The sequence below is a fragment of the Scyliorhinus canicula genome, chromosome 4 (genome assembly GCF_902713615.1).
Source record: "Scyliorhinus canicula chromosome 4, sScyCan1.1, whole genome shotgun sequence".
Classification (NCBI taxonomy): Eukaryota; Metazoa; Chordata; class Chondrichthyes; order Carcharhiniformes; family Scyliorhinidae; genus Scyliorhinus; species Scyliorhinus canicula.
Window position 1 is genome coordinate 103239847 of NC_052149.1, and position 23358 is coordinate 103263204.

General features: G+C 46.1%; 1 protein-coding gene across 1 annotated transcript in view; it reads left to right on the forward strand.

Moving 5' to 3' along the window:
* The first annotated feature begins 1325 nt into the window (after positions 1–1325).
* The window catches only part of uck2a (uridine-cytidine kinase 2a), a 78172-nt gene continuing 56139 nt past the window's right edge, over positions 1326–23358 (forward strand). Inside the window, exons 1-3 of the mRNA XM_038794938.1 lie at positions 1326–1672; positions 14037–14196; positions 14310–14406. Of these exons, the coding sequence (XP_038650866.1) occupies positions 1592–1672; positions 14037–14196; positions 14310–14406 (338 nt within the window). The 5' untranslated portion in view covers positions 1326–1591. The remainder of the gene's footprint in view (positions 1673–14036; positions 14197–14309; positions 14407–23358) is intronic.

Genomic DNA, 23358 nt, shown 5'->3' on the forward strand with positions numbered 1-23358 from the left:
CAGTCGGCATTAAGAAGGCAAATGCAATGTTGGCATTCATGTCATGACGGCTAGAATACAAGACCAGGAATGTACTTCTAAGACTGTATAAGGCTCTGGTCAGACCCCATTTGGAGTATTGTGAGCAGTTTTGGGTCCCGTATCTAAGGAAGAATGTGCTAGCCTTGGAGATCCCAGAGGAGATTCACAAGAATGATCCCTGGAATGAAGAACTTGTTGAATGAGGAATGTTTGAGGACTCTGGGTCTGTACTCATTGGAGTTCAGAAGGATGAGAGGGGATCTTATTGAAACTTACAAGATACTGCGAGGCCTGGATAGAGTGGACGTGGAGAGGATGTTTCCACTTGTAGGTAAAACTAGAACCAGAGGACACCATCTCAGACTAAAGGGACAATCCTTTAAAACCGAGATGAGTAGGAATTTCTTCAGCCAGAGGGTGGTGAATCTGTGGAACTCTTTGCCGCAGAAGGCAATGGAGGCCAATTCACTGAGTCTATTTAAGACAGAGATAGATAGGTTCTTGATTAATAAGGGGATCAGGGGTTATGGGGAGAAGGCAGGAGAATGGGGATGAGAAAATATCAGCCATGATTGAATGGCGGAGCAGACTCGATCGGCCAAGTGGCCTAATTCTGCTCCTATGTCCTATGATCTTATTTGAGAGTTTTCACTCAGAGTTAGCTTTAAGAAGGGGACTCTGTACAGCTGTGCCAGGCGTCAACACAGTTGTTGTACATGATATGTGCTCCAATACCTTTCCTTATTATCGTGTTGGGGGTCGATTAGCAGTTGGTTCGACAAGTGATGCCAACAGCATGGGTTCAATTCCCATACATGCTATGGTTTTCATGATAGTCCCACCTTCTCAACCTTGCCCCTCCCTCACCTGAGGTGTGATGACCTTCAGATAACTCACTACCAGTCAGCTCTCTCTGAAAGGGGAGTGCAGCCTATGGTACTGTGGTGACAGTTACATTATCTCCTTAATTGCATCGGCGTAATACTTGGGTACAAAACTCTTCAGTAGATAGTATCATACGAGACCCTCACTTGATGAGATGAGAGACAGAAGAGTAAAACAAGGCACCAGTCACAACTGGAGTTAACATAGATAAAAGTTCATACCATCATCTTTTCTTTGGATTTCTCTAAAGTTATTTACTAATGAATTATTTCTGAAAAAATCGGACTTAAATAAAATGTTTTTAAAATATTTTTATTACATGCTATTTGGATGCCATTGGTTGGCTATTCCCAGTAGTGAGTCATGGGTGGTTTCTTTCCCCATTGCTTAGATACAGCTCCGCCCCGGGTATAAAGTTGGCATGCCTGAGTAATGTTGCTGGGGATGGCGGTTCTGACTCAGTAGTCAGCTGCACCTAGTCTGATGCAGCGAGTGGGTGGGGGTCGGAAAGCGTCTGAACCGTGTCATCGTCCAGTATTACAAATTCGGGCGTCCTTCAGAACTGCAACTGCACGAATTCCAAGCGAGTTAGCCCTACTCTCTCCCTTCCTAGGACCAACCAAGACCGGATTCGCAGGTGGGGGAGGGAGGAGGAAAGAAAGATAAGCAAAGGGCTGTGTGCAGCATGGCAGGAGACAGCGATCAGACGGTGCAGAACCGCAAACCCTTTGTAATCGGGGTCGGAGGGGGCACCGCCAGCGGCAAAGTATGGCTTTCTATATCCGATTGATGCGTTTTCGCAGTGATTGTCAGCGAGTTGAAGCGGCCGCGTGGTTCCTCCGGGGTTCCAGCCGCTTTGTCCCGGGCTGCCTGCATTGGTGGCGGCGGGGAGTAGACAGGGACCTCCTTTCGCTTGGTTATCTTACAGAGTTGCAATGATTTATATCGGGGAGGATTAGACACAGGTCGTAGTTTTAAGCATCGGAATATTGTTGGGTGATGTATCCATGTAATCTGCGACCCGTGGCGGGCGTATCAGAAACTGACGAGTCGGATAAAGCAAACTGGTGCAGCAGCACCCTTTTGTCTTTCTAACCATAACAAAGCACTTGGTAATAATGCGCACATATTTAATAGATATGGGTGCAATTTGCTGGGAGAGAGTAGTGTCTCGAAGTGCAAGCCGGAGGTGAGGGGCTCAGGATTTAACATGGAGTAGATGTATACAGGGGTAGTCAGTTTGTACCGGGATATGTATCGATTGACACGTGGGTCAGAAATGTGCAGAGCGAATTCGGAAGTGAGAACTTTTTTCTCTTTTAAAAGTCTGAGCTGTGCCAGATTCCTCCCAACACAGGCCAAGTTTATTTATAACTCTGCCCCTATTTCCCCTGCACATTATGTCCGCTCAGCGGGCTGCATATTTCCCGCTATTATTTTTGTTTTGGTGTCTCTCTTTTCCACCCCAGCTCATTCACACAAGTGATTTTCCTGAATTTCATGGCACTTAAACAGCAAGCCTTCAACAGTGTTTAAATCTGATATGTTTGCCAAACTCCTCCCAAGTTCAATAGTTTATTTTTCAATATGAGGATGGGGTTTTCCTGCCGTTTCCTCTCTGTGGGGGGGGGGGGGGGGGGGAGAGGTGTTGCTTTGATGGCTTCAACAAATGAACAGCGCGGTTTTAATTTTGACTATATTTCTTTTGCGTGCCCATTTTTAAAGGGGAGAAGTTTGCATAGAAAGTTGGCATCATGCTTTTGTTTGCTTCGTGCACGGTTAGAATTTAGAGCTGGAATTAATATATTAACATGTAAAGTCCCGCCAATGGAAAAGGGAAGGATTGGCGCTTTTACATTCAAATTCCCTCAATTTAATGAACACACGGATTAATTAGAATAATTATGCCCAAGCAGAACCAATTTTACAAGTGACAATTCACTTGGATTTTTGTCCTGGTAAAAATGCCATATTGTATCTGTAGTGTGTTCTGATTTGACCAGAAGTGCAAAAACTAGATCCTAAAGCTGCCTTCAAACCATTCTTTTCTTCTTGTGCAAATGATGCAACGGTAGAATGACCAGCTGGCGATCGCCCTGTTTTGATTGATGTGCGGTTTGCTCCAGGCCATTACTGACGCCTCTTTCATAATATCAGCAAGTTTTGGTGAAATTATAGTATGTGTAAAAGATCACAAGAAACTGGGCAGTTGGATTTGTAAAAGATCTGTTTTTTTTATTCCCCTACAATGTGACTTCATCCTTGTCTATAAAGTGCTATAGGGTGGTCAGAAAGGGGCTTTATAAATGTCAGACTGTCTTTCTGGTTCCCGCTGTTTTTGCTTTGCCGTCTGTTTCAGCAGTGTGGAAAAAGTCTTCAAACACCAACCCAAAAGACTGTATTCTGTTTAGAAATTCAGTGCAAGGGCAGCACGGTGGCGCAGTGGTTAGCACTGCTGCCTCTTGGTGCTGACGTCCCAGGTTCGATTCCGGCTCTGGGTCACTGTCGGTGTGGAGTTTGCACATTCTCCCCGTATTTGCATCCAAAGATGTGCAGGATAGGTGGATTGGCCACACTAAATTGCCCCTGAATTGGAAAAAATGAATTGGGCACTCTAAATAAAAAAAAAAAAGAAATTCAGTACAATGGGGTGGAAACTACAGGTACTCAAAATAAAAACAGAAAATGCTTGGTGAACATAGCAGGCCAATCAGCACCTAGAAAGAGAAACAAAACAAGCTGTGTATATCCAGCAAATTCCAGTTTTCATTTTAAATTGGCTTTTGAAAATTCATGCAGTTTTCTGATACTACAGATGTGCCTAACCGGTGTTTGCTTAACCTTCTATTGTTAAAATTGAATTATGTGCCTTAATCCTGCCATATTGCAGAATAATGACAGGATTGTAATGGTGAAAAGTGCTATCTATATGTCTTTGTATTTCTTTTAGTTATTCTTTTGCATGCGTTGTAAATTTAATATGACTCAACCAGAAGAAATGAATACAGCTTAGAATATTTTCTGTATAATGTGGCAGTCTTTAACACTAACCTTGCAGCACAATCCTATCACATTTGACGCTGGTACCTAAGTTAATGCTATACTGCATTGTGCTGACGAGTGCAGTCTGATTATGACACAGTCTAACTGAATAGCCAATATGTTTGCTGCATCAGGTAATTCAGTCTGTTCAGCATCTTGTATTACATTGATCTGCTGCATATTTTGTCCACTAAGTGGAAGTCTTGGCCCATTGGTGGTTTGGATTGCAAAATAAAATAACAACTGACCATTGTCTTGTCAAGGAAGATTGTGTTAACATCCTTTCTTCCTCTTTGGCTAGTGTCTTGCATTGCACCATGCACTGTGGCCCTTAATTGACACTGCAGTCATTTTGTGCGACCATTTCTGTTGACCATTGCATTTAATTCTTCAGGATACAGTTGCAGCAAAAACTGCACCAAGTTGATTTTTGCAGACTTAATTGCACAGCAACTAAATCAGAAGCACAATTGCACATGAGCAGTTTAGAATGGATCTTTCTGATGTGAATATATTTTTCCCGGTAGCTGTCCAGAGCCTGTTTCTCCATTCAATTGCATCATGGGCTATTTGTATCTTAACTCCATTTAGTGGCATTGGTTTTGTAACCCTTAATACCCTTGCCTATCTTTCAATGTTAATTCTTACATTTTCAATTGACTGAGCTTCATTGGTCTTTTGGAAGAAAATGTTTTTGGATGTCTACTCCTCCTTCTACTTCCATTACCCAAAGATGAAGCACTCTATCCACCCAGGAAGGCAAGAACACCACAGTTTCTGTCTTCTGTGGTTAAGATCTTTTGTGTGACAGAGCTTTGTTTGGAATTGGTTTTGGAAAATTACTTTGTTTGGCAGGACTCCTGACAGCCCGGAAGCTGCATCACTGTGTTGTTTGCCAGTTGTCGTGTTATGATCACGGTAGAGACCAGTGACTTTTACATTTTTTTTTAAGATCCAAAAACCCAGATATTCACTAAAGGAATGAACCCACAAGTAATTTTATTACAGAACATGGCTATCTTTAACTGGCTAAGATAAAAATACAATAAACACAATTGCTTATACTTTAAATCCACTTTTCTTCTACTTGTACCCCCAAATTCTCAAGTCAGATACTTTTCAAAACTTGGAAGATTAACACTTGGCCTGGGTATTGAGTCAATGATTTGTTGAATGTGATGAGATATCTTGGGCCTTCAGTTTTACTTCTGGCAAAGTTGCCCCTTCAAATCTTCTCCAACCATCCTAAGATTGCAAATTTCCCATTCCACTTGGTATCTTAAGCACTGCTACCTTAGGTCAAAACTTTTCTGGTTCCAATATTTAACTATGGAGTTTTCTACTGAAAATGCTAATTTTCTCGCAACAGCTGGGCTACGCTAGAAATTAAACTCTCTGTTAATGGAGTCTGTCAGTTAACAAGAGTTTTTAACTTCTTCCTTTTACTCCAGAGTTTGCTAAACCTAACTAAACTGTTTGAACTAAGAACTACTCTTAGGAATGTATTCACCCCTATAATTGTTTTTAAAAAAATATTTTATTCTCCTTTTTCACAATTTTTCTCCCGAATTTACACCCAACAACAATCAATAAACAACAACAAATATCTCAAACCCCATAACAGTAACAACGATCCTATCCTCCCACCATGCCCAGACATCAGCCCGCACGTTAACATAAACAAATGACAAAGGGAAAAAAAAGGAATCAGGGATTACCCATAGCCATCTTCAACATACACCCCCCCCCCCCCAACTAATGTTCAATGTTATCCAGTTCTTGAACGTGCATAATAAATAGTGCCCATGACTTCTAGAACCCCTCCGACCTTCCCCTCAGTTCGAACTTAACCTTCTCAAGGGTCAAGTATTCCAACAGGTCCCCTCGCCACTCCAGGGTGGAGAAGCTGCTCTCCATCCCAGCAGGATCCGCCTTCGGGCGATCAACGAGGCGAAGGCTATGATATCTGCCTCCGCACCCGTTTCCAACCCTGGCTGGTCCGACACCCCGAATATGGCCTCCTGGGGACCCGGGTTCAGCTTAACATGCACCACCTTAGAAATGACCCCAAACACATCCTTCCAGTACTCCCCAAGCTTTGGACAGGACCAAAACATATGAACGTGATTAGCCCCCCCCCCCCCGCAACGTTCACACACATCTTCTACCCCTTCAAAGATTCGACTCATCCTTGCCCTTGTGAGGTGTGCCCTGTACACCACCTTCAGCTGTATCAGCCCCAACCTCGCACACGAGGTGGAGGCATTCACTCTCCGGAGCACCTCACACCAGACCCCCTCCTCTATAACCTCTCCCAATTCTTCCTCCCACTTTGCTTTGATCCCCTCCAGTGGTGCCTTATCCTTTTCCAACATAGCTCCGTATACCGCTGACACTGTCCCCATCTCCAGTCCACTTGCTGCCAGCACCTCCTCCAACAACGTGGAGGCCGTTTCCTCCAGTAAGCTCTGTATCTCCTTCCTGGCAAAGTCCTGAACCTGCATATACCTAAACACTTCTCCCTGCTCCAGCCCATACTTCGCTTCCAGCTCCCTCAATCCTGCAAATCGACCCCGAAGAAACAAATAGAACATAGAACAGTACAGCATAGAACAGGCCCTTCGGCCCTCAATGTTGTGCCGAGCCATGATCACCCTACTCAAACCCACGGATCCACCCTATACCTGTAACCCAACAACCCCCCCCTTAACCTTACTTTTATTAGGACACTACGGGCAATTTAGCATGGCCAATCCACCTAACCCGCACATCTTTGGACTGTGGGAGGAAACCGGAGCACCCGGAGGAAACCCACGCACACACGGGGAGGACGTGCAGACTCCACACAGACAGTGACCCAGGCGGGAATCGAACCTGGGACCCTGGAGCTGTGAAGCATTTATGCTAACCAGCTTCCGTCCCACCTCCCTGGCTCAAATCTGTGGTTCTCCCGGATCGGCATTTCCCTCGACCATGCCCCCAACCTGAAGTGTTGGCGAAACTGCCTCCAGATTTTCAATGAGGCTATTACTACCGGACTTCCTGAGTATTTCCCCGGAGCTATCGGGAGCGGGGCCGTTGCTAGTGCCTTTAGCCCCGACCCCCTGCACAAACTCTCCTCCATTCTGACCCACTGGGAATCAACCCCTCTTGACCCAGGTCCGCACCTTCTCCACATTCGCCGCCCAGTAGTAGTACATCTGTTTCGGGAGACCCATACCTCCTGCCTGCCTTCCCCTCTGTAGCAGCACCTTCCTCACTCTGGCCACCTTCCCTCCCCATATAAACGAGGTAGTCATCCCCTCAATCTCCCTGAAAAAAGACTTTGGCAGGAAAATCGGTAGGCATTGAAAAATAAACAGAATTCGCGGCAACACATCCATTTTAACTGCCTGTACCCGACCCGCCAGTGACAGAGGGAGACCATCCCACTTTGCCAGGTCGGCTTTCACTCTCCCCACCAAACTAGTGATGTTGTATCTGCGAAGCCTTCCCCACTCCCGGGCAACCTGCACCCCCAAATACCTAAAGTGAGTCCCTGCCCTACGGAATGGCAGCCCCACCACCCCTGCCCCCACCCCCGGTTGAGACACTGCGAAATACTCACTCTTTTCCAAGTTCAGCTTGTACCCAGAGAAAGACCCAAATACCTGCAGCAACTCCAATATTCCTCCTATCGACGCACTCGGCTCCGACACATACAGCAGCAAGTCGTTGGCATACAAGGACACCCTATGCTCTATCCACCCCCCCCCCCCCCCCCCCCTCACTATTCCTTTCCATGCTCCCGAACTTCTTAATGCGATGGCCAACGGCTCAAGCGCAAACAGCAGGGGGGGACATAGGACATCCCTGCCCCGTCCCACGGTGGAGAGAGAAGTATCACCCCTATAATTGTTAACCGTTTTTTCTATTCTTCATCTCCAAGGCAACCTGGTCCCATGATCATTTACGACTGTTTTAGTTCTACCAGAAATCCAATATGAATTCTTAAAAGAGACCACCACCCACGGAAAATATTTTTTCCCCCTCAAGCACCTGGGCCATCACAGAAGTTGTGTCCGTTAATGACAAGCTTCTTTAATTGTTATCTTACCAAAGCATATCATTGAAAGAGGATATTCCCTAGATTGGACCTTCTAAAATACAATAAGAACACTTTCAAAGTTTATGAATTCAGATGTTAAAATTGATTCTTTGTTGAAAGTTGAAAAAGGTGATGGACTGACTTTTGTTTTTAATAAACATTTTATTGAGGTATTTTTGGTATAGTAACAACAAAATAAACAATATACATGAAACCATAAACATAGCCATTTACCTTTCGTGCAGGTCCCCCCTACTGTAATCTAAACCCACCCCCCCCATCTGCTAACGATGAATTTTCCGCAAAGAAGTCGATGAACGGTTGCCACCTCCGGGTGAACCCTAACAGTGACCCTTTCAAGGCGAACTTAATTTTCTCCAAACAGTGAAAGCTAACCATGTCCGATAGCCAGGTCTCCGACTTTGGGGGCTTTGAGTCCCTCCAAGCTAATAATATCCGTCTCCGGGCTACCAGGGAGGCAAAGGCCAGAACGTCTGCCTCTCCTCCTGGATTCCCGGGTCTTCCGACACCCCGAAAATCGCCACCGCTGGACTCAGCGCCACCCTTGCTTTTAACACCGTGGACATGACATCCGCAAACACCTGCCAAAATCCCCTAAACTTTGGACATGTCCAAAACATGTGAACATGGTTTGCGGGTCCTCCCGCATATTTTGCGCACCTGTCCTCCACCCCAAGGAATCTGCTCATCCGGGCCACTGTCATGTGAGCCCGGTCACAATCTTAAATTGTATCAGGCTGAGCCTGGCACATGTTGCGGGCATGTTTACTCTACTCAACGCATGGACTGACTTCTTAAACAAAAGTGTTCCACCTTGTGACATTTTAAAGTTATGTTCACAAGTAACATGAGAAGGTTATTAAAGTGATCTTTTGGAATGTATTAACACCTTTTGATGTGGAAGTGCTGGGTTTATGAAACTTTTGAATCGAAATAAATATCACTACAAAGCCATAAGCAGAAATGGAAAATGCTGGAAACATTGATTAAGCAGTTTCTGGATAGAACAAGCTATATAGTAGTTCAGATAGCGACCCTTCATTGATCGAAGGATCCACATCAAAAAAAAAGTTAATTGTCTTTCCTCCACAGGTGCTGCCTGGTCTACATATCTCCAGTATTCTCTGCTTGTTCCAGATTTTAGATCTGGGGTATTTTGCTTTTTGGGTCATTTATTGTCCCGTTTTAAACCTGAAACAATTTTTCATTCAGCAAATTTTCAAAGGTAAATTAACCTTGTCAATGAGTGAGAAGGGTGAGGGAAGTAAGTAGGAGTGTTAATGAGCATTTTCTATGGAAATTGTGTTGATTTTCTTTTTAACAGTGATTTCGAACGACAATAAATGAAAATCTAAATTCAGCGGCTAGCCAAGTACCAGTTGCTGATCTATAGAAACTGATGGTTGGTATCCAGGCAGCAATTTGCCAAAACAATTGATGCTGTGCAAACATGCAGTCTTGTTTTTAAATAAATTTAGAGTACCCAATTCATTTTTTTCCAATTAAGGAGCAATTTAGTGTGGCCAATTCATCTGCCCTGAACATCTTTGGGTTGGGGGGCAAAACCCACGCAAACGGGGAGAATGTGCAAACTCCACATGGACAGTGACCCAGAGTCGGGATCAAACCTGGGACCTTCGCACCGTGAGGCAGCAGTGCTAACCACTGCGCCACCTTGCTGCCCAAACATGCAGTCTTAAGGGCAGACTGTTGCACAGTCTATCCTGACCTGACAAACTTTGCTTTATGATAAAACGTCAACAGTCTGAAACATTAACTCTGATTTTCTCTCTGTGGATGCTGCTGGACCTAGGTGTTTCCAGCATTTTCTGTTTTATGTATGATGTGCCAGATTTGCTCCAATTTTACTTCCTCTCTGTCTCTTATCTGTTAAATGCTCCAGAGCTCTTGTGTGGATTAGAACTTTGCTATTAGCTCTCATGTTGAGTAATTGGATCAAAGTATTGAGTGTTATTTTGATATTCCATTGATGAAACATGTCCTCCATGTGCATACACTTTTTCTTATTCTTTCATGTCATTTGGAACAAGTTATTAATTGTGCTTTAAGAACAGAAAATGCAGGAAGTGCACAGGTCAGGCAATATCAACAGAAAGAGAAACAGGCCAGACAGGATCAACAGGGAGAGAGAGAAAAACTGACGATTTAATGGGGGAAAACAGCCTTTAGCTGGATGCTTCCCACTGTTAAGCAGAACTTTCTTTGGCCTCAGCAAGGAACACCGTCGAGGCCACACTTGCCTCACTTTTTAAATGCCGCTGCTGATTCTCGACCCACTGAGGCCTCCAGGCCTCCCCAGTGCCCCAACTTAACTAGGGATCACGAGCTCCCCTCACTCCACCTCAAGGGCAGGCCACCCCGGGCCTGATTCCTGAACAGGGCACCTTGACACTGCCAACCTTGCAACCTGGCAGTGCCATGGTGCCCAGATGGCAGTGCCAAGGTTCCCAGGTGGCAGGATACCACCCTGCCCATAGCCTGACCACCTAGGGGCTCCGATGGTCTGGGAGACCCCCTGTTACCGTTACGCCTGGTCCACATTTGTGTAGACTGGTGCTAAACGGCTCCATGGCAAGGTCCCTTGGTGCGGAATTTCGGTCCCAGGCCTTGGGAGCATTAGGCGCAGTCCTATATGTAAGTCTGAATCTCATGCAGAAAGGACAAGATCCAGATTCTAACATCTCATTAGATCCAGCGAGGTGTTCTGCGCATCACAAATCCTGCGAGAGGTCTCGCAAGGATTAAAGGCCTTGTTGCGCGTAACGGGGCCGTTTGATTGTGCCCCATGTGTTAGATCAATGGCATTCCATCTGAACTCCCTGTGTTTGGAGGTACTTCACCAAGAATTCATACTCATTAATTCCATCCATTTTTCTAAAGCTGGAGGAATTTAAATCAACACAAAAGGACACCAATCTTATAAAAATAAATTTTACTTATTCAGTTCCCCTCTCTAAGGAATGTGGATGGAATTGTGTAGTGAAATTCCCAGAACCTTAAAACAAAATGTGTCACTGCTCATTAATATATTTAAAGTGGATTTTTTGATTTGCGCAGTGACAAAAACTTGCAACTTTTCAAACGTTGTCCGCAGCCACTTCGAGGATTCAGAGATATGTTGATTTCTGTCCAACCCAGAGCCACTAATCATAAATGTGATCCAGAATTCTGTACCCTTCTGTCTTTGGTGACTTATTTAGGATTTGTTCCCTGCATTCATAGTACTGTTTTTTGATGGATTACTGTCACTGTCTTGGAATTTAAGGCCGGGCAATCTGTGTCTGTGTCAATATTTAAAGGGTTCCTCCATATATGAGGGGAAAATTGAAAAGCAACAAAACCAATTGCCTTTCTGAATAACCTTATTGTGTGGCATGTAGGTAATCTCACATTTCTCTTCAAAACATCGTCCAACACTTCATAGAATCATAGAATTTACAGTGCAGAAGGAGGCCATTCGGCCCATCGTGCCTGCACCAGCCCTTGGAAAGAGCAGCCTACCTAAGCCCTCATCCCCACCCTATCCCAGTAACCCTACCCAACCCAATCTTTTTGGACACTAAGGGCAATTTAGAATGGCCAATCCACCTAACTTGCACATCTTTGGACTAGGGGAGGAAACTGGAGCACCCGGAGGAAACCCACGCAGACACTGGGAGAACGTGCAGACTCCGCACAGACAGTGACCCAAGCCGGGAATCGAACCTGGGACCCTGGAGCTGTGAAGCTCTTACGATTCTTTCTCTCAAAAGTAGTATTTATTTTTAGGCATTCTATTATTATAGCATTATTTACATTTTAGTGAAGCAGCATTTGAGCATCCAATGCACTGGCTCCTTACATTTAGGCCACTAAATCCAGCTCTCCTGTCTAGGCAGCTGAGTTTGCAGTGAAAATAAAGTTTTTGCAATGCAGCGTAAACACCAGGAGTTATCATATATTTGCTTGCTTCCTGCAATAAAAAATCTATCTTGGTTTCCCTCCCCATGCCGCCTCCTGAATTTAGGGAAAAAATTGTCAAAACCCTTGAACCAAAACTCGAATCATGGAATAATTACAGCACAGAAGGAGGCCATTTAGCCTGGCGTGTCTGTGCAAGCTCTAATAAGAGCAATTCACCTGGTTCCACTCCCTCGCATTTACCTCATAGCTCTGCAATTTCTTTCCTCTACAGATCTGATCTAATTCTGAAATGCATGATTGAAGCCACCTCTACCACACAGGCAGTGCATTCCAGATGCTAATCATTCGCCTCTTGAAAAAAAATCCTCTCATGCCATATTTGCTTCCTTTGCCCAACGCTTTAAACCAGTGTCCTCTGGTTCTTGATCCTTCTGCCATTGTGAACAGTTCTATCTACTCTGTCCAGACTGCTTACGATTTTGAACACTTCAAACAAATATCTTAATCTTCTCCAAGGATAATACCCCCAGCTTCTCCAATCTATCTGTATAACTGATGTTTCTGATCCGTGGAACTACTCTCATGATTTTTTCTGCACCATCTCACATGCCGTTGCATCCTTCTTAGTGTGTGATGAGGCCAAACCAATGTTTTATCATTACTTTCTTGCTTTTGTACTGCAAGTCCCTATTTATATAGCCCTGGATGCGTTATGCTTTATTAACTGCTCTCTCACCCTGTCCTGTCACCTTCAGAGATTTGTGCACAAACATGCCCAGGTCTATCTCATCCTGCACTCCCCTTTGAATTGTACCTCTCCCTGTTCTTTCTACTACTAAAACCTGTTGGAATCAGCTGGAATCCTGAAATCTGGACCCTTGTCAAAGCCAGAGAAGATTGTAGCAACAATTAACTTATTCTTCAATAACGCACTCTACTCTAGAATAATTATGATGCATAAACACAGCCAACACACAATTTGAACAGTGTAGTAGCCACCACAATTGCATGAGGTTCTGCAGTCATCTGTTCAACTTTATTGCTGCAGTTGTTGTGTAGACTGCTGCTGAGTGGCTAAAAGATCGCCGGTAGCCTTCTGTCAGGTGCGATGGTGGTTTGTGCCATAGTAGTCAACTTTGGTGAACATTGCCTGGTGTGACTCAGGAGCTCCACTTATCACTCTCATCCTGATGATCCTGGCACATTAGCCCAGTAAATAGATTTTCCAATTTATGCTGAGCTATTTTTTGGCAGGGCAGGAGTAGGAATGTAAAAATTTGATGCAGTAGCCCTAGACTTCCCAGGGGGAATACCACAGTTCCAGATCCTCATCACTATCCAGTGATCGGTGCTGGAGGTACTGATGGGGCTTAACTGTGATGTTTTTCTCTTTGTTTTCCCTCCCATGCCCCATCAAAGGGCTTGAACACATGCACACCTGGACATAGTGCTTGAAGAAGTATAACATGGCAAGTTTTCAGTGCCTTCGCTGACCTATAGGTATTCCACCTGCCTATTAAACATGTATAATCTCTAATCTGGAACGTTAACATTTATAACTGAATATTTGACTGTCATTCCCGATTGAGTAAATTTTTAGATGCTCCTCGTTATGCTTTATTGAAATCCGGGTGGCAACAATCTGTTGCTTTTGCATCTGATAAAAATCCGTGCTTAATTTTGAGAAACAATTTCATATAATGCCACAGACATAACTTTATAGCAGTAGTGCCCAACGTTATGGTATTGTTATGCCTACTGTTGATAATGGCTCCACACTGCCTCAGATATTGTCTGACCACAAAACAGGAGGTAGTTTCAATGTAGTCTTATAGTTGAATTGTTGATATTAGATTTTGATATCTTTCTATGTTTTTTAAACTGAAGTGTGGCAAATGTTAAGGAATGCACTTTTTAACTGCCACAGCTCTCAATACAATATGTTTATTGTTCCATTTTGTATAGTTTTGAAGGCAAATTATTTTGGAGGGGATTAGCTAATGTAGGAACTGCAGCCTTGTTCACTTGTGTTTTTTTTCTCTCTTTTCTGGGGTAGTCCTCAGTTTGTGCGAAAATAGTCCAACTACTCGGTCAAAATGAAATCGATCATCATAAGCGGCAGGTGGTTATTGTGAGCCAGGATAGCTTTTACCGTGTGTTAACAGCTGAACAGAAAGGAAAAGCAATGAAAGGCCAATTTAACTTCGATCATCCAGGTACATGAATCTTGAAAAAGGAGGCAACATCAACAGAGAATTTAGTTATGCATTGCTGTAAGTCTTCATTGATGCAATGATCTGCTTTGTTCTGTCCATTTTGTTATTTACAGATGCTTTTGATAATGAATTAATACTGAACACCCTGAGGGATATCATTGAAGGCAAAACGGTTGAGATTCCTGTCTATGACTTTGTTTCTCATTCCAGGTAATTTATATAAATAAAGGTCATATTTGTTTTAAATGTTGCTTGTAGGCAAAGTAATACTTGGCAGATTCCATTGGCGCCAAATGATGTACACAGCAGATGTGTTTGGTTTATCTGGGGTGTTGAGCCAGTGAATTTGTGGAGCTGATGTTTTCTTTGTACTTTCATTCCGCAAATTTGGTTTCTGATTTATCAACCATGTCTTGGCTGGAGGAGCCAGTGAATAGAAGAGCCTTGCAGAACAGAAAGGTGCAAAGATTGAACACTGATGTCATAAGTGTAGGAGTGCTACATTTGGTTAAGATGAGCAAAAATTGTGTAACCTTCTTTATGTGATCACTAACTTGCAGCCATTAGGTAAAGTCAAAATCAAACTTGGCTTTCTTGTGCGTGTTTTTTTAATTGTTTTTATTTTTAAATTGTAAATTTGTACATCCGTGCTCTGGTATCAGGATTTCATTCTATCAAATTGGGTGATAGCACCAAAATAACGGCTATAGTGTCACATAAACTCTTTTCCCTGGTCATTGTCTTAATTCTCACCTAGGCCATTCAAAATATTGGCGTCTGCTTTGACTCTTCCGACCAAAAATAGTCACCATCTCAAAGACCACCTATTTCTACCTCTGTAGCTCCGCCCCATCTTCGCTCATCTGATGCTAAAACCCCTGTCAATGATTATTTTTCCATCTCCAGACTTGATAGTTCCAATGCTGGATGACCTTCCACCTTGCGCTCTCCATAACTTGAGCACATCCAAAACTTTGATGCATCTGTCCTAACGTACACTTAAGTAACACTCAACCATCACACCCTGTTGACCTACACTGGCTCCCTTGGCAACATCTTAATTTTTAAAAAAATCGTGTGGCATGGTGGTGCAGTGGTTAGCACTGCTGCCTCACGACACCTAGGGCCCGGGTTTGATCCCGGACCGGGGCCCCTGTCAGTGTGATGTTTGCACATTCTTCCAGTGTCTGCGTGGGTCTCACCCCCACAACCCAAAGATGTGCAGAATAGGTGGATTGGTCATGCTAAATTGTCCCTTAATTGGGAAAAAAAGAACTGGGTACTGTTTTCTGTTTTCAAATGCCTCTGTAGCCTTACCCCACCCCCATCCTATCAGCATCCCTACAAACTTTTACTGAGCTCCTCCAAGGAGGGGATTCTAGTGAGAATTCGAGTTCTTTTTGCCCTCAGTCAAGTCTCTGTAAAAAATACCAAGTCGGATTGTCGGTAACAACTTTAATTTAATTGTGCATCTTGCAAGTTGACCCACTCTGCCTGGGTCTTGTAGAGTCCCCAGAGTGAGTGAGCCCCAGAACAAAGAAACTTGGTCTCATATACATTAGTTAAAAAATGAGGTTTACACCCACGACCAAATAAGGTAACTTGGCAATTGTAGGGTTTCTATAGGTTCCTAGCCATATAACTAGGCGGGCGGTAGGCAGCCACGCGTTGGAGGGCTCCCGTTCGGGAATGGCACTGTCGGGGGTTAATGCCCGGTCCTAGGGGCAGCGAAGGTGGTAAAGGACAGAAGGCACAGGGAAGGGATATGTCGAGGATCAGTAAAAGAACGGCCGTGAGAACAGCTGAAAGTCCTCCGGGGAGTAGAAAGGTAACCGCGGGTCGGTAAAGAAAATGGAGGCTGGAGCACCAGGGGAGGCCGCATTGCTTACGGCTGACAAAATAACTAAGGTGATGGCTGCGGAATTCAAAAGGCAGTTTACAAAATACATGGAGACAACGAGGAAGGAGATGAGGGAGGTTTTGAGTGTGCTGGTGGAGGAGGCGATTTCCCTGGGGGCGAGCGCAGTGGCGGAGGTGCGGGAGCAAGGGGAGGCGCTGAAGGAAGTGGAGGAGACATTATTGCAGCACGGTGATCAACTTACCTCGATGGGGAAGGAGATGCGGAAGGTGTGGAGATAAACAAGGATCTGTGAGGAAAAATGGAAGACCTGGAAAACAGATCCAGGCGACAGAATTTGAGGATTGTGGGGCTGCCCGAAGGAGTTGAAGGGCCGAGGCCGACTGAGTATTTTGCCGCGATGCTGGCAAAACTATTGGGGGAGGGGGAGGATCCCATCCGATATGAACTGGATCGGGCTCATCGGTCGTGGAGGCCTGTACCAAAGGCAAGTGAGCCGCCAAGGGTAGTGACTCTGTGCTTCTGTAGGTACAGTGTGAAGGAGAAGGCCCTGTGTTGGGCCAAGCAGAAGCGGGTGGTGCAATGCGCTGGAGCTGGTATACATGTATATCAGGACTTTATGGTGGAGCTGGCGAGGAGGCGGGCTGCTTTCAACCGGGTGAAGAGGGCACTGTACATTAGCAAGGTGCAGTGCGGCATTGTATATCCAGCGAAGCGGAGGGTGACTTACAAGCTCAAGGACTTTTATTTTGGAACGGCGGAGGCAGCGGAGGAGTTTGCAAAGGCAGAAGGACTGTGGCAGAACTGAGAAATGGCCATGTGCCGATGTAACCTCATGACTGTATTTTCTTCTTTTTCTTTCTTTCACTGCGTGCGGGTGTATGGGCTAAAGGAGCCGATGTGTATATATTTGGACAAGGGAAGTGATGGGACTTTCACGCGAAGTGAGGGCTCTTTGGGGTGTAGGTGGATAGGGCAGCACGGTGGCATTGTGGATAGCACAATTGCTTCACAGCTCCAGGGTCCCAGGTTCGATTCCGGCTTGGGTCACTGTCTGTGCAGAGTCTGCACATCCTCCCCGTGTGTGCGTGGGTTTCCTCCGGGTGCTCCGGTTTCCTCCCACAGTCCAAAGATGTGCAGGTTAGGTGGATTGGCCATGATAAATTGCCCATAGTGTCCAAAATTGCCCTTAGTGTTGGGTGGGGTTACTGGGTTATTGGGATAGGGTGGAGGTGTTGACCTTGGGTAGGGTGCTCTTTCCAAGAGCCGGTGCAGACTCGATGGGCCGAACAGCCTCCTTCTGCACTGTAAATTCTATGATAATCTATGTGGGGGTTTGTGTGCTAAAAGAGGATTTCTGGGCTTTCCAAGGGCTGGGCAAGGGGGAAAGGGACCCGGGCGGGGGCCTCCACGCTGGCCGGTTTAAGCCGGCCAGTGAACGGGAGTGAGGTGGAGGAGGGGCTGCGGCCATTGGAGCCTGACAGAACAGGGTCCGAGTGGTCTAGCCGGGGTGGAAAGGAGTTTTACGAGAGGCAATGGACTGGAGGAGTTGGAGAAGGGTGGTTTACAACTATTGGGTATCATGTACGGTACTCTTTCAGAGTCGGGGGGAGGGGGGGGGGGGGGGGTGGACTCTATGCTGACCATGGGCGGTCCCGGACTCCTTTTTTATTTTTCTCCTTTGTTTTTTAGTTTCCACCATGGGAGGGTTTGTTTTATTGGATCCATATATTGACAGGTGGGCCGTTGTTTGGGGTGGTGGGAGGATGGGATCGTTGTTATTGTTAAGGGGATTGATTTTGTATTTGTTACCGTTTACTGTCTGTGGGTGGGGTGTAAATTTTGAAGGAAAATGTGAAAATGGAGAATGGTTTTGTGAAGGGTAGGTCATGCCTCACAAACCTTATCGAGTTCTTTGAGAAGGTGACTGAACAGGTAGACGAGGGTAGAGCAGTTGATGTGGTGTATATGGATTTCAGTAAAGCGTTTGATAAGGTTCCCCACGGTCGGCTATTGCAGAAAATACGGAGGCTGGGGATTGAGGGTGATTTAGAGATGTGGATCAGAAATTGGCTAGTTGAAAGAAGACAGAGAGTGGTAGTTGATGGGAAATGTTCAGAATGGAGTTCAGTTACGAGTGGCGTACCACAAGGATCTGTTCTGGGGCCGTTGCTGTTTGTCATTTTTATAAATGACCTAGAGGAGGGCGCAGAAGGATGGGTGAGTAAATTTGCAGACGACACTAAAGTCGGTGGAGTTGTAGACAGTGCGGAAGGATGTTGCAGGTTACAGAGGGACATAGATAAGCTGCAGAGCTGGGCTGAGAGGTGGCAAATGGAGTTTAATGTGGAGAAGTGTGAGGTGATTCACTTTGGAAAGAATAACAGAAATGTGGAATATTTGGCTAATGGTAAAATTCATGGTAGTGTGGATGAGCAGAGGGATCTCGGTGTCCATGTACATAGATCCCTGAAAGTTGCCACCCAGGTTGATAGGGTTGTGAAGAAGGCCTATGGTGTGTTGGCCTTTATTGGTAGAGGGATTGAGTTCCGGAGCCATGAGGTCATGTTGCAGTTGTACAAAACTCTAGTACGGCCGCATTTGGAGTATTGCGTACAGTTCTGGTCGCCTCATTATAGGAAGGACGTGGAAACTTTGGAACGGGTGCAGAGGAGATTTACCAGGATGTTGCCTGGTATGGAGGGAAAATCTTATGAGGAAAGGCTGATGGACTTGAGGTTGTTGTCGTTAGAGAGAAGAAGGTTAAGAGGTGACTTAATAGAGGCATACAAAATGATCAGAGGGTTAGATAGGGTGGACAGCGAGAGCCTTCTCCCGCGGATGGAGGTGGCTAGCACGAGGGGACATAGCCTTAAATTGAGGGGTAATAGATATAGGACAGAGGTCAGAGGTGGGTTTTTTACGCAAAGAGTGGTGAGGCCGTGGAATGCCCTACCTGCAACAGTAGTGAACACGCCAACATTGAGGGCATTAAAAAATTTATTGGATAAGCATATGGATGATAAGGGCATAGTGTAGGTTAGATGGCCTTTAGATTTTTTCCATGTCGGTGCAACATCGAGGGCCGAAGGGCCTGTACTGCGCTGTATTGTTCTATGTTCTATGTTCTAAAACATTAAAAAAAACCTAGCCATATAAGGTAATCTTTGCAATTACTGGTCCCAATAGGCTGCCCTCACATTCCTTTTGCCTGAGGCCCCTGTGATCACCCATCCCCCTCACCATGATGCTCCTGATTTAACCTGACTACTCACAATGCATCAGTGCCATCCCCTTTTGTTCATTTCCTCCTTTTATCATACCATGGTAACTACTGATCCACCCCCTAATATTTCCTCCTGCTGTGTCCCATATGCGGTGTTCCCCTCCTTAATCCTCGTCTAGGAAAATTCTTCACTGCAATGCCAGCTCTCGCTGTAATGCCTCGTCGTCTGTTGGGTGTTCATGGGTCCTAACCATCAAGATTTTAAGGGTGCTTATTTGCTCCAGTGCAACCTGTACTCTGCCTATCACGCATTTAACGATGGCTAGGCCTACAAGGATGCAACTGAGTGCGACGGCTAAGTACATGGCCATATTTATCATCCAGTCCGTCCACCCTCCGAATCCCCAACTTCCCCAGGAACCTTTGTCGTTCATGCCGTCTAAGTGGTCCCGTATCCGGTCCATGAATTTAGTGATGTTGGCGGTTAGGTCCTGAGCTCCCATGATACATTTTCCCTTTACGATGGCGCATACCCCACCTTCACGGGCCAGGAGATAGTCACGGCCGTATCGATTCTGCGTGGTAAACAATCGTAGTTGGAACAATTCTTTCGTTATTGCCCAAGAGCTCCCAGTGTTTCGTTTCCCAAAATAGTGAGGCCACAGATGAAGTAGTTTCGATTGTTGACCGCCACAGAACCCCCCACGCCCCCCAGAGGCAGGACACTTCGGATTCCCCATCCTGCTGAGTGGCCCCGGTTGGGTGCTAGGACCCAGGGTTTCTTCCAGTTCTCACAGAATTCTGCTGAGACTGCCCGGTGTGTCAATCGATGGTGATGGGCCCACTCGGGGGCAGGGGACTGTGGTGGGGACTAGAGTTCCGATAGCAGTTTTTCGGGGCAATGGGTGTGACAAAACATTGGTTGCTGTGCCATTAAAGAAGAAGTAGTATCCGTTGTCTGTGTACAGGCTGGCATCACAGCCAGGTTGATCAGGGATCTTCCAGTGGCCCAGTTCATCCAGCTTCTGAATGCCCATTCGGCCTCCCAGACAATGCGGAAGGCCCTACTTCCAGCAGTTATGTGAGAGACATTTGCCCAACCACAGAGGAGCTGGAGGCCGGCTCTCAATGGAACCCAGGCGGTGTTGTGACAGACGCATTGGCCTAACGTCTGGGTTACATGACACTTCCGTTCAGTACAGGTGGAGAACAGACATGTTATATCCTCTTCCACCTCTACCACCATACATCCGTACCCCTTTCTAACCAAACAGTTTTTGTATGACCGGGGTCTCTATTGGAGGAGAGGTGGTTGGGTATGTATCCCTTCCACCGTTGGAGCTTGTCATAGTGTGAATGGAAATTATCTCGGGGAAGGGGAAGGCAAATTGCTGGTGGGGCTGAATCCGTGTCATAAGGGAGAGTAACCTGCTCGGGCGGTGGCTGGGAACGCTGGCAGTGAACCACCGCTTGGGGAGTTCCCCAGAGTGGTGAAACTGAAAAAAATCTGGCCACCGAGGTAGGGTCCAGGTAACAGACAACCGGTCCTTGGCCATACATGCGGTAATAGGTCTGGAGGAAGAGACTCATGGTCCCCAGGTCCCCTTCTTTTTGGGTCCTAAGTGAAGTGAGTAGGCTTTCCGATACCCTGCATTCCCGTCGTGCCTCCCGCTTTACCCTTTCCGTCTTATCACGATTTTCCCTTCCGCCCGTGCAATCTCCGCCTATCCCCTCCTCTCGGCATGATTTTACCTTTATGGTACCAGTCTCGTTACATCCAAAATCAAATTTACATTTAGTCCAGAAATAGGGCAATGTCCATACAGCTTTTCCTGCCAATCGTCTGGACCGATGGAGTTGTTTCATTAGTCCCTCATAGTTCGTTAACCTGGTGACCTTCCATGAGCCAGCATCATGCCCCCGTGTATGAGGGCAGTGGAGAACGTCACCTCTGCATAGGTGAAATGCCCTTGAAGATTGGTCCCGATGACAGGATGAAATAACATTGTCCCTCCTGAAATGAAAATCGCTTATTGTCACGAGTAGGCTTCAATGAAGTTACTGTGAAAAGCCCCTAGTCGCCACATTCCGGCGCCTGTCCGGGGAGGCTGGTACGGGAATCGAACCGTGCTGCTGGCCTGCTTGGTCTGCTTTAAAAGCCAGCGATTTAGCTGTGTGAGCTAAACCAGCCCCTAATTCCTTCCTTTGGGAGTACGACGATCGGGACGAGGTAGAAGACGGCCCAGGCGGCCCGCATCCAAACTGACATGCTCCAAACCTGTAAGACAGTCCTGGGGAAAGGACAGTAAGAAGTCTTACAACACCAGGTTAAAGTCCAACAGGTTTGTTTCAAACACGAGCTTTCGGAGCACGGCTCCTTCTTCAGGTGAATGGAAAGGCTTGTTCCAGAAATGTTTATATAGACACAGTCAGAGATGCCCCGGAATGCGAGCACCTGCAGGCAATCAAATCATCAAAGATGCAGAGAGAGAGGTAACTCCAGGTTAAAGAGGTGTGAATTGTCCCAAGCCAGTTCAGTCGGTAGGCCTCTGCAAGTCCAGGCTTGTTGGTGGGGGCCGAATGTAATGCGACATGAATCCCAGATCCCGGTTGAGTCCGCATTCATGCGTGCGGAACTTAGCTATAAGTTTTTGCTCAGCAATTTTGCGTTGTCGCGTCTCCTGAAGGCCTCCTTGTAGAATGCTGACCCGGAGATCAGAGGCTGGATCTGGGATTCATGTCGCATTACATTCGGCCCCCACCAACAAGCCTGGACTTGCAGAGGCCTACCGACTGAACTGGCTTGGGACAATTCACACCTCTTTAACCTGGAGTTACCTCTCTCTCTGCATCTTTGATGATTTGATTGCCTGCAGGTGCTCGCATTCCGGGGCATCTCTGACTGTGTCTATATAAACATTTCTGGAACAAGCCTTTCCATTCACCTGAAGAAGGAGCCGTGCTCCGAAAGCTCGTGTTTGAAACAAACCTGTTGGACTTTAACCTGGTGTTGTAAGACTTCTTACTGTGCTCACCCCAGTCCAACGCCGGCATCTCCACATCTGGGGAAAGGAGGCAGGTTAATGACTGACCTTCTTGCAGTGGTGGAGGTGGACCCAAGCACTCGTCCCTTCTACTTTAGCTGCAGTGGGGGTAGTAAGGAGAACTTGGAAGGGCCCCTCCCACCGAGGTTCCAACCCTTTCCGAACGCAATTTTTTACCATGACATAACTTCCAGGCTGCACTTGAGGCGAGCTAGACAATAGGGTCGGTGTCAAGTGAGCTGCTTTAACGTGGCCATGGAGTTCCTTGAGAGCTTTGGTGAGGGATAAGACATAAGTCGTCATTTCTTCAGTCATATGTTGAAACTGGACCAGTTTGGGGACCTTTTGGTTCCAGGGGGTTCTGAGGGGCCTGCCATAAAGGATCTCTGCAGGAGAGAGTTGGGCCGGTCCTGCAGGTGTAACCCGCAGCTGGAAAAGGGCGACAGGGAGCAACTTAAGCCATGTTAACTCCGTTTCCGCTCTCAGTTTAGCTAACTTGGTTTTGAGAGTCTGATTGTGTCTTTCAATGAGCCCGGCACCCTGTGGCCTCTCTGCACAGTGTAACTGTTGGCGTCTGCCCAGTTGGGAGCAGAACTCCTTGTTAATCTGACCAATAAAGTGGGGCCCGTTGTCGGAACTTAACTAAGCGGGTATTCCGTACCGAAGAATGATTTCTCCCATTAGAACCTTAACCACAGTAGCAGCTTTGTTATCAGTAGTCGGATATGCCTCAATCCATTTGCTGAATACGTCCACAATAACCAAAACATATTTATAACATTGACATCTTTCCAACTCAATGTAATCCATCTGGAGCGTTTCAAAGGGACCACTGGGCAAAGGGGTTTTCCCCATCTCACAAGGGATACTCTTACCGGTGTTATACTGCTGGCACATCAAACACCGGTTACTTATGCGCTGGGCAAGCACCTGTATTTTGGTATGCCACTAAGTGTCCAGTAGCAAGTCGCTAGTCCCCTGAGCCCCACAGTGAGTTGCAAAGTGTATATATTCGATGACCCACAACGCTAGCG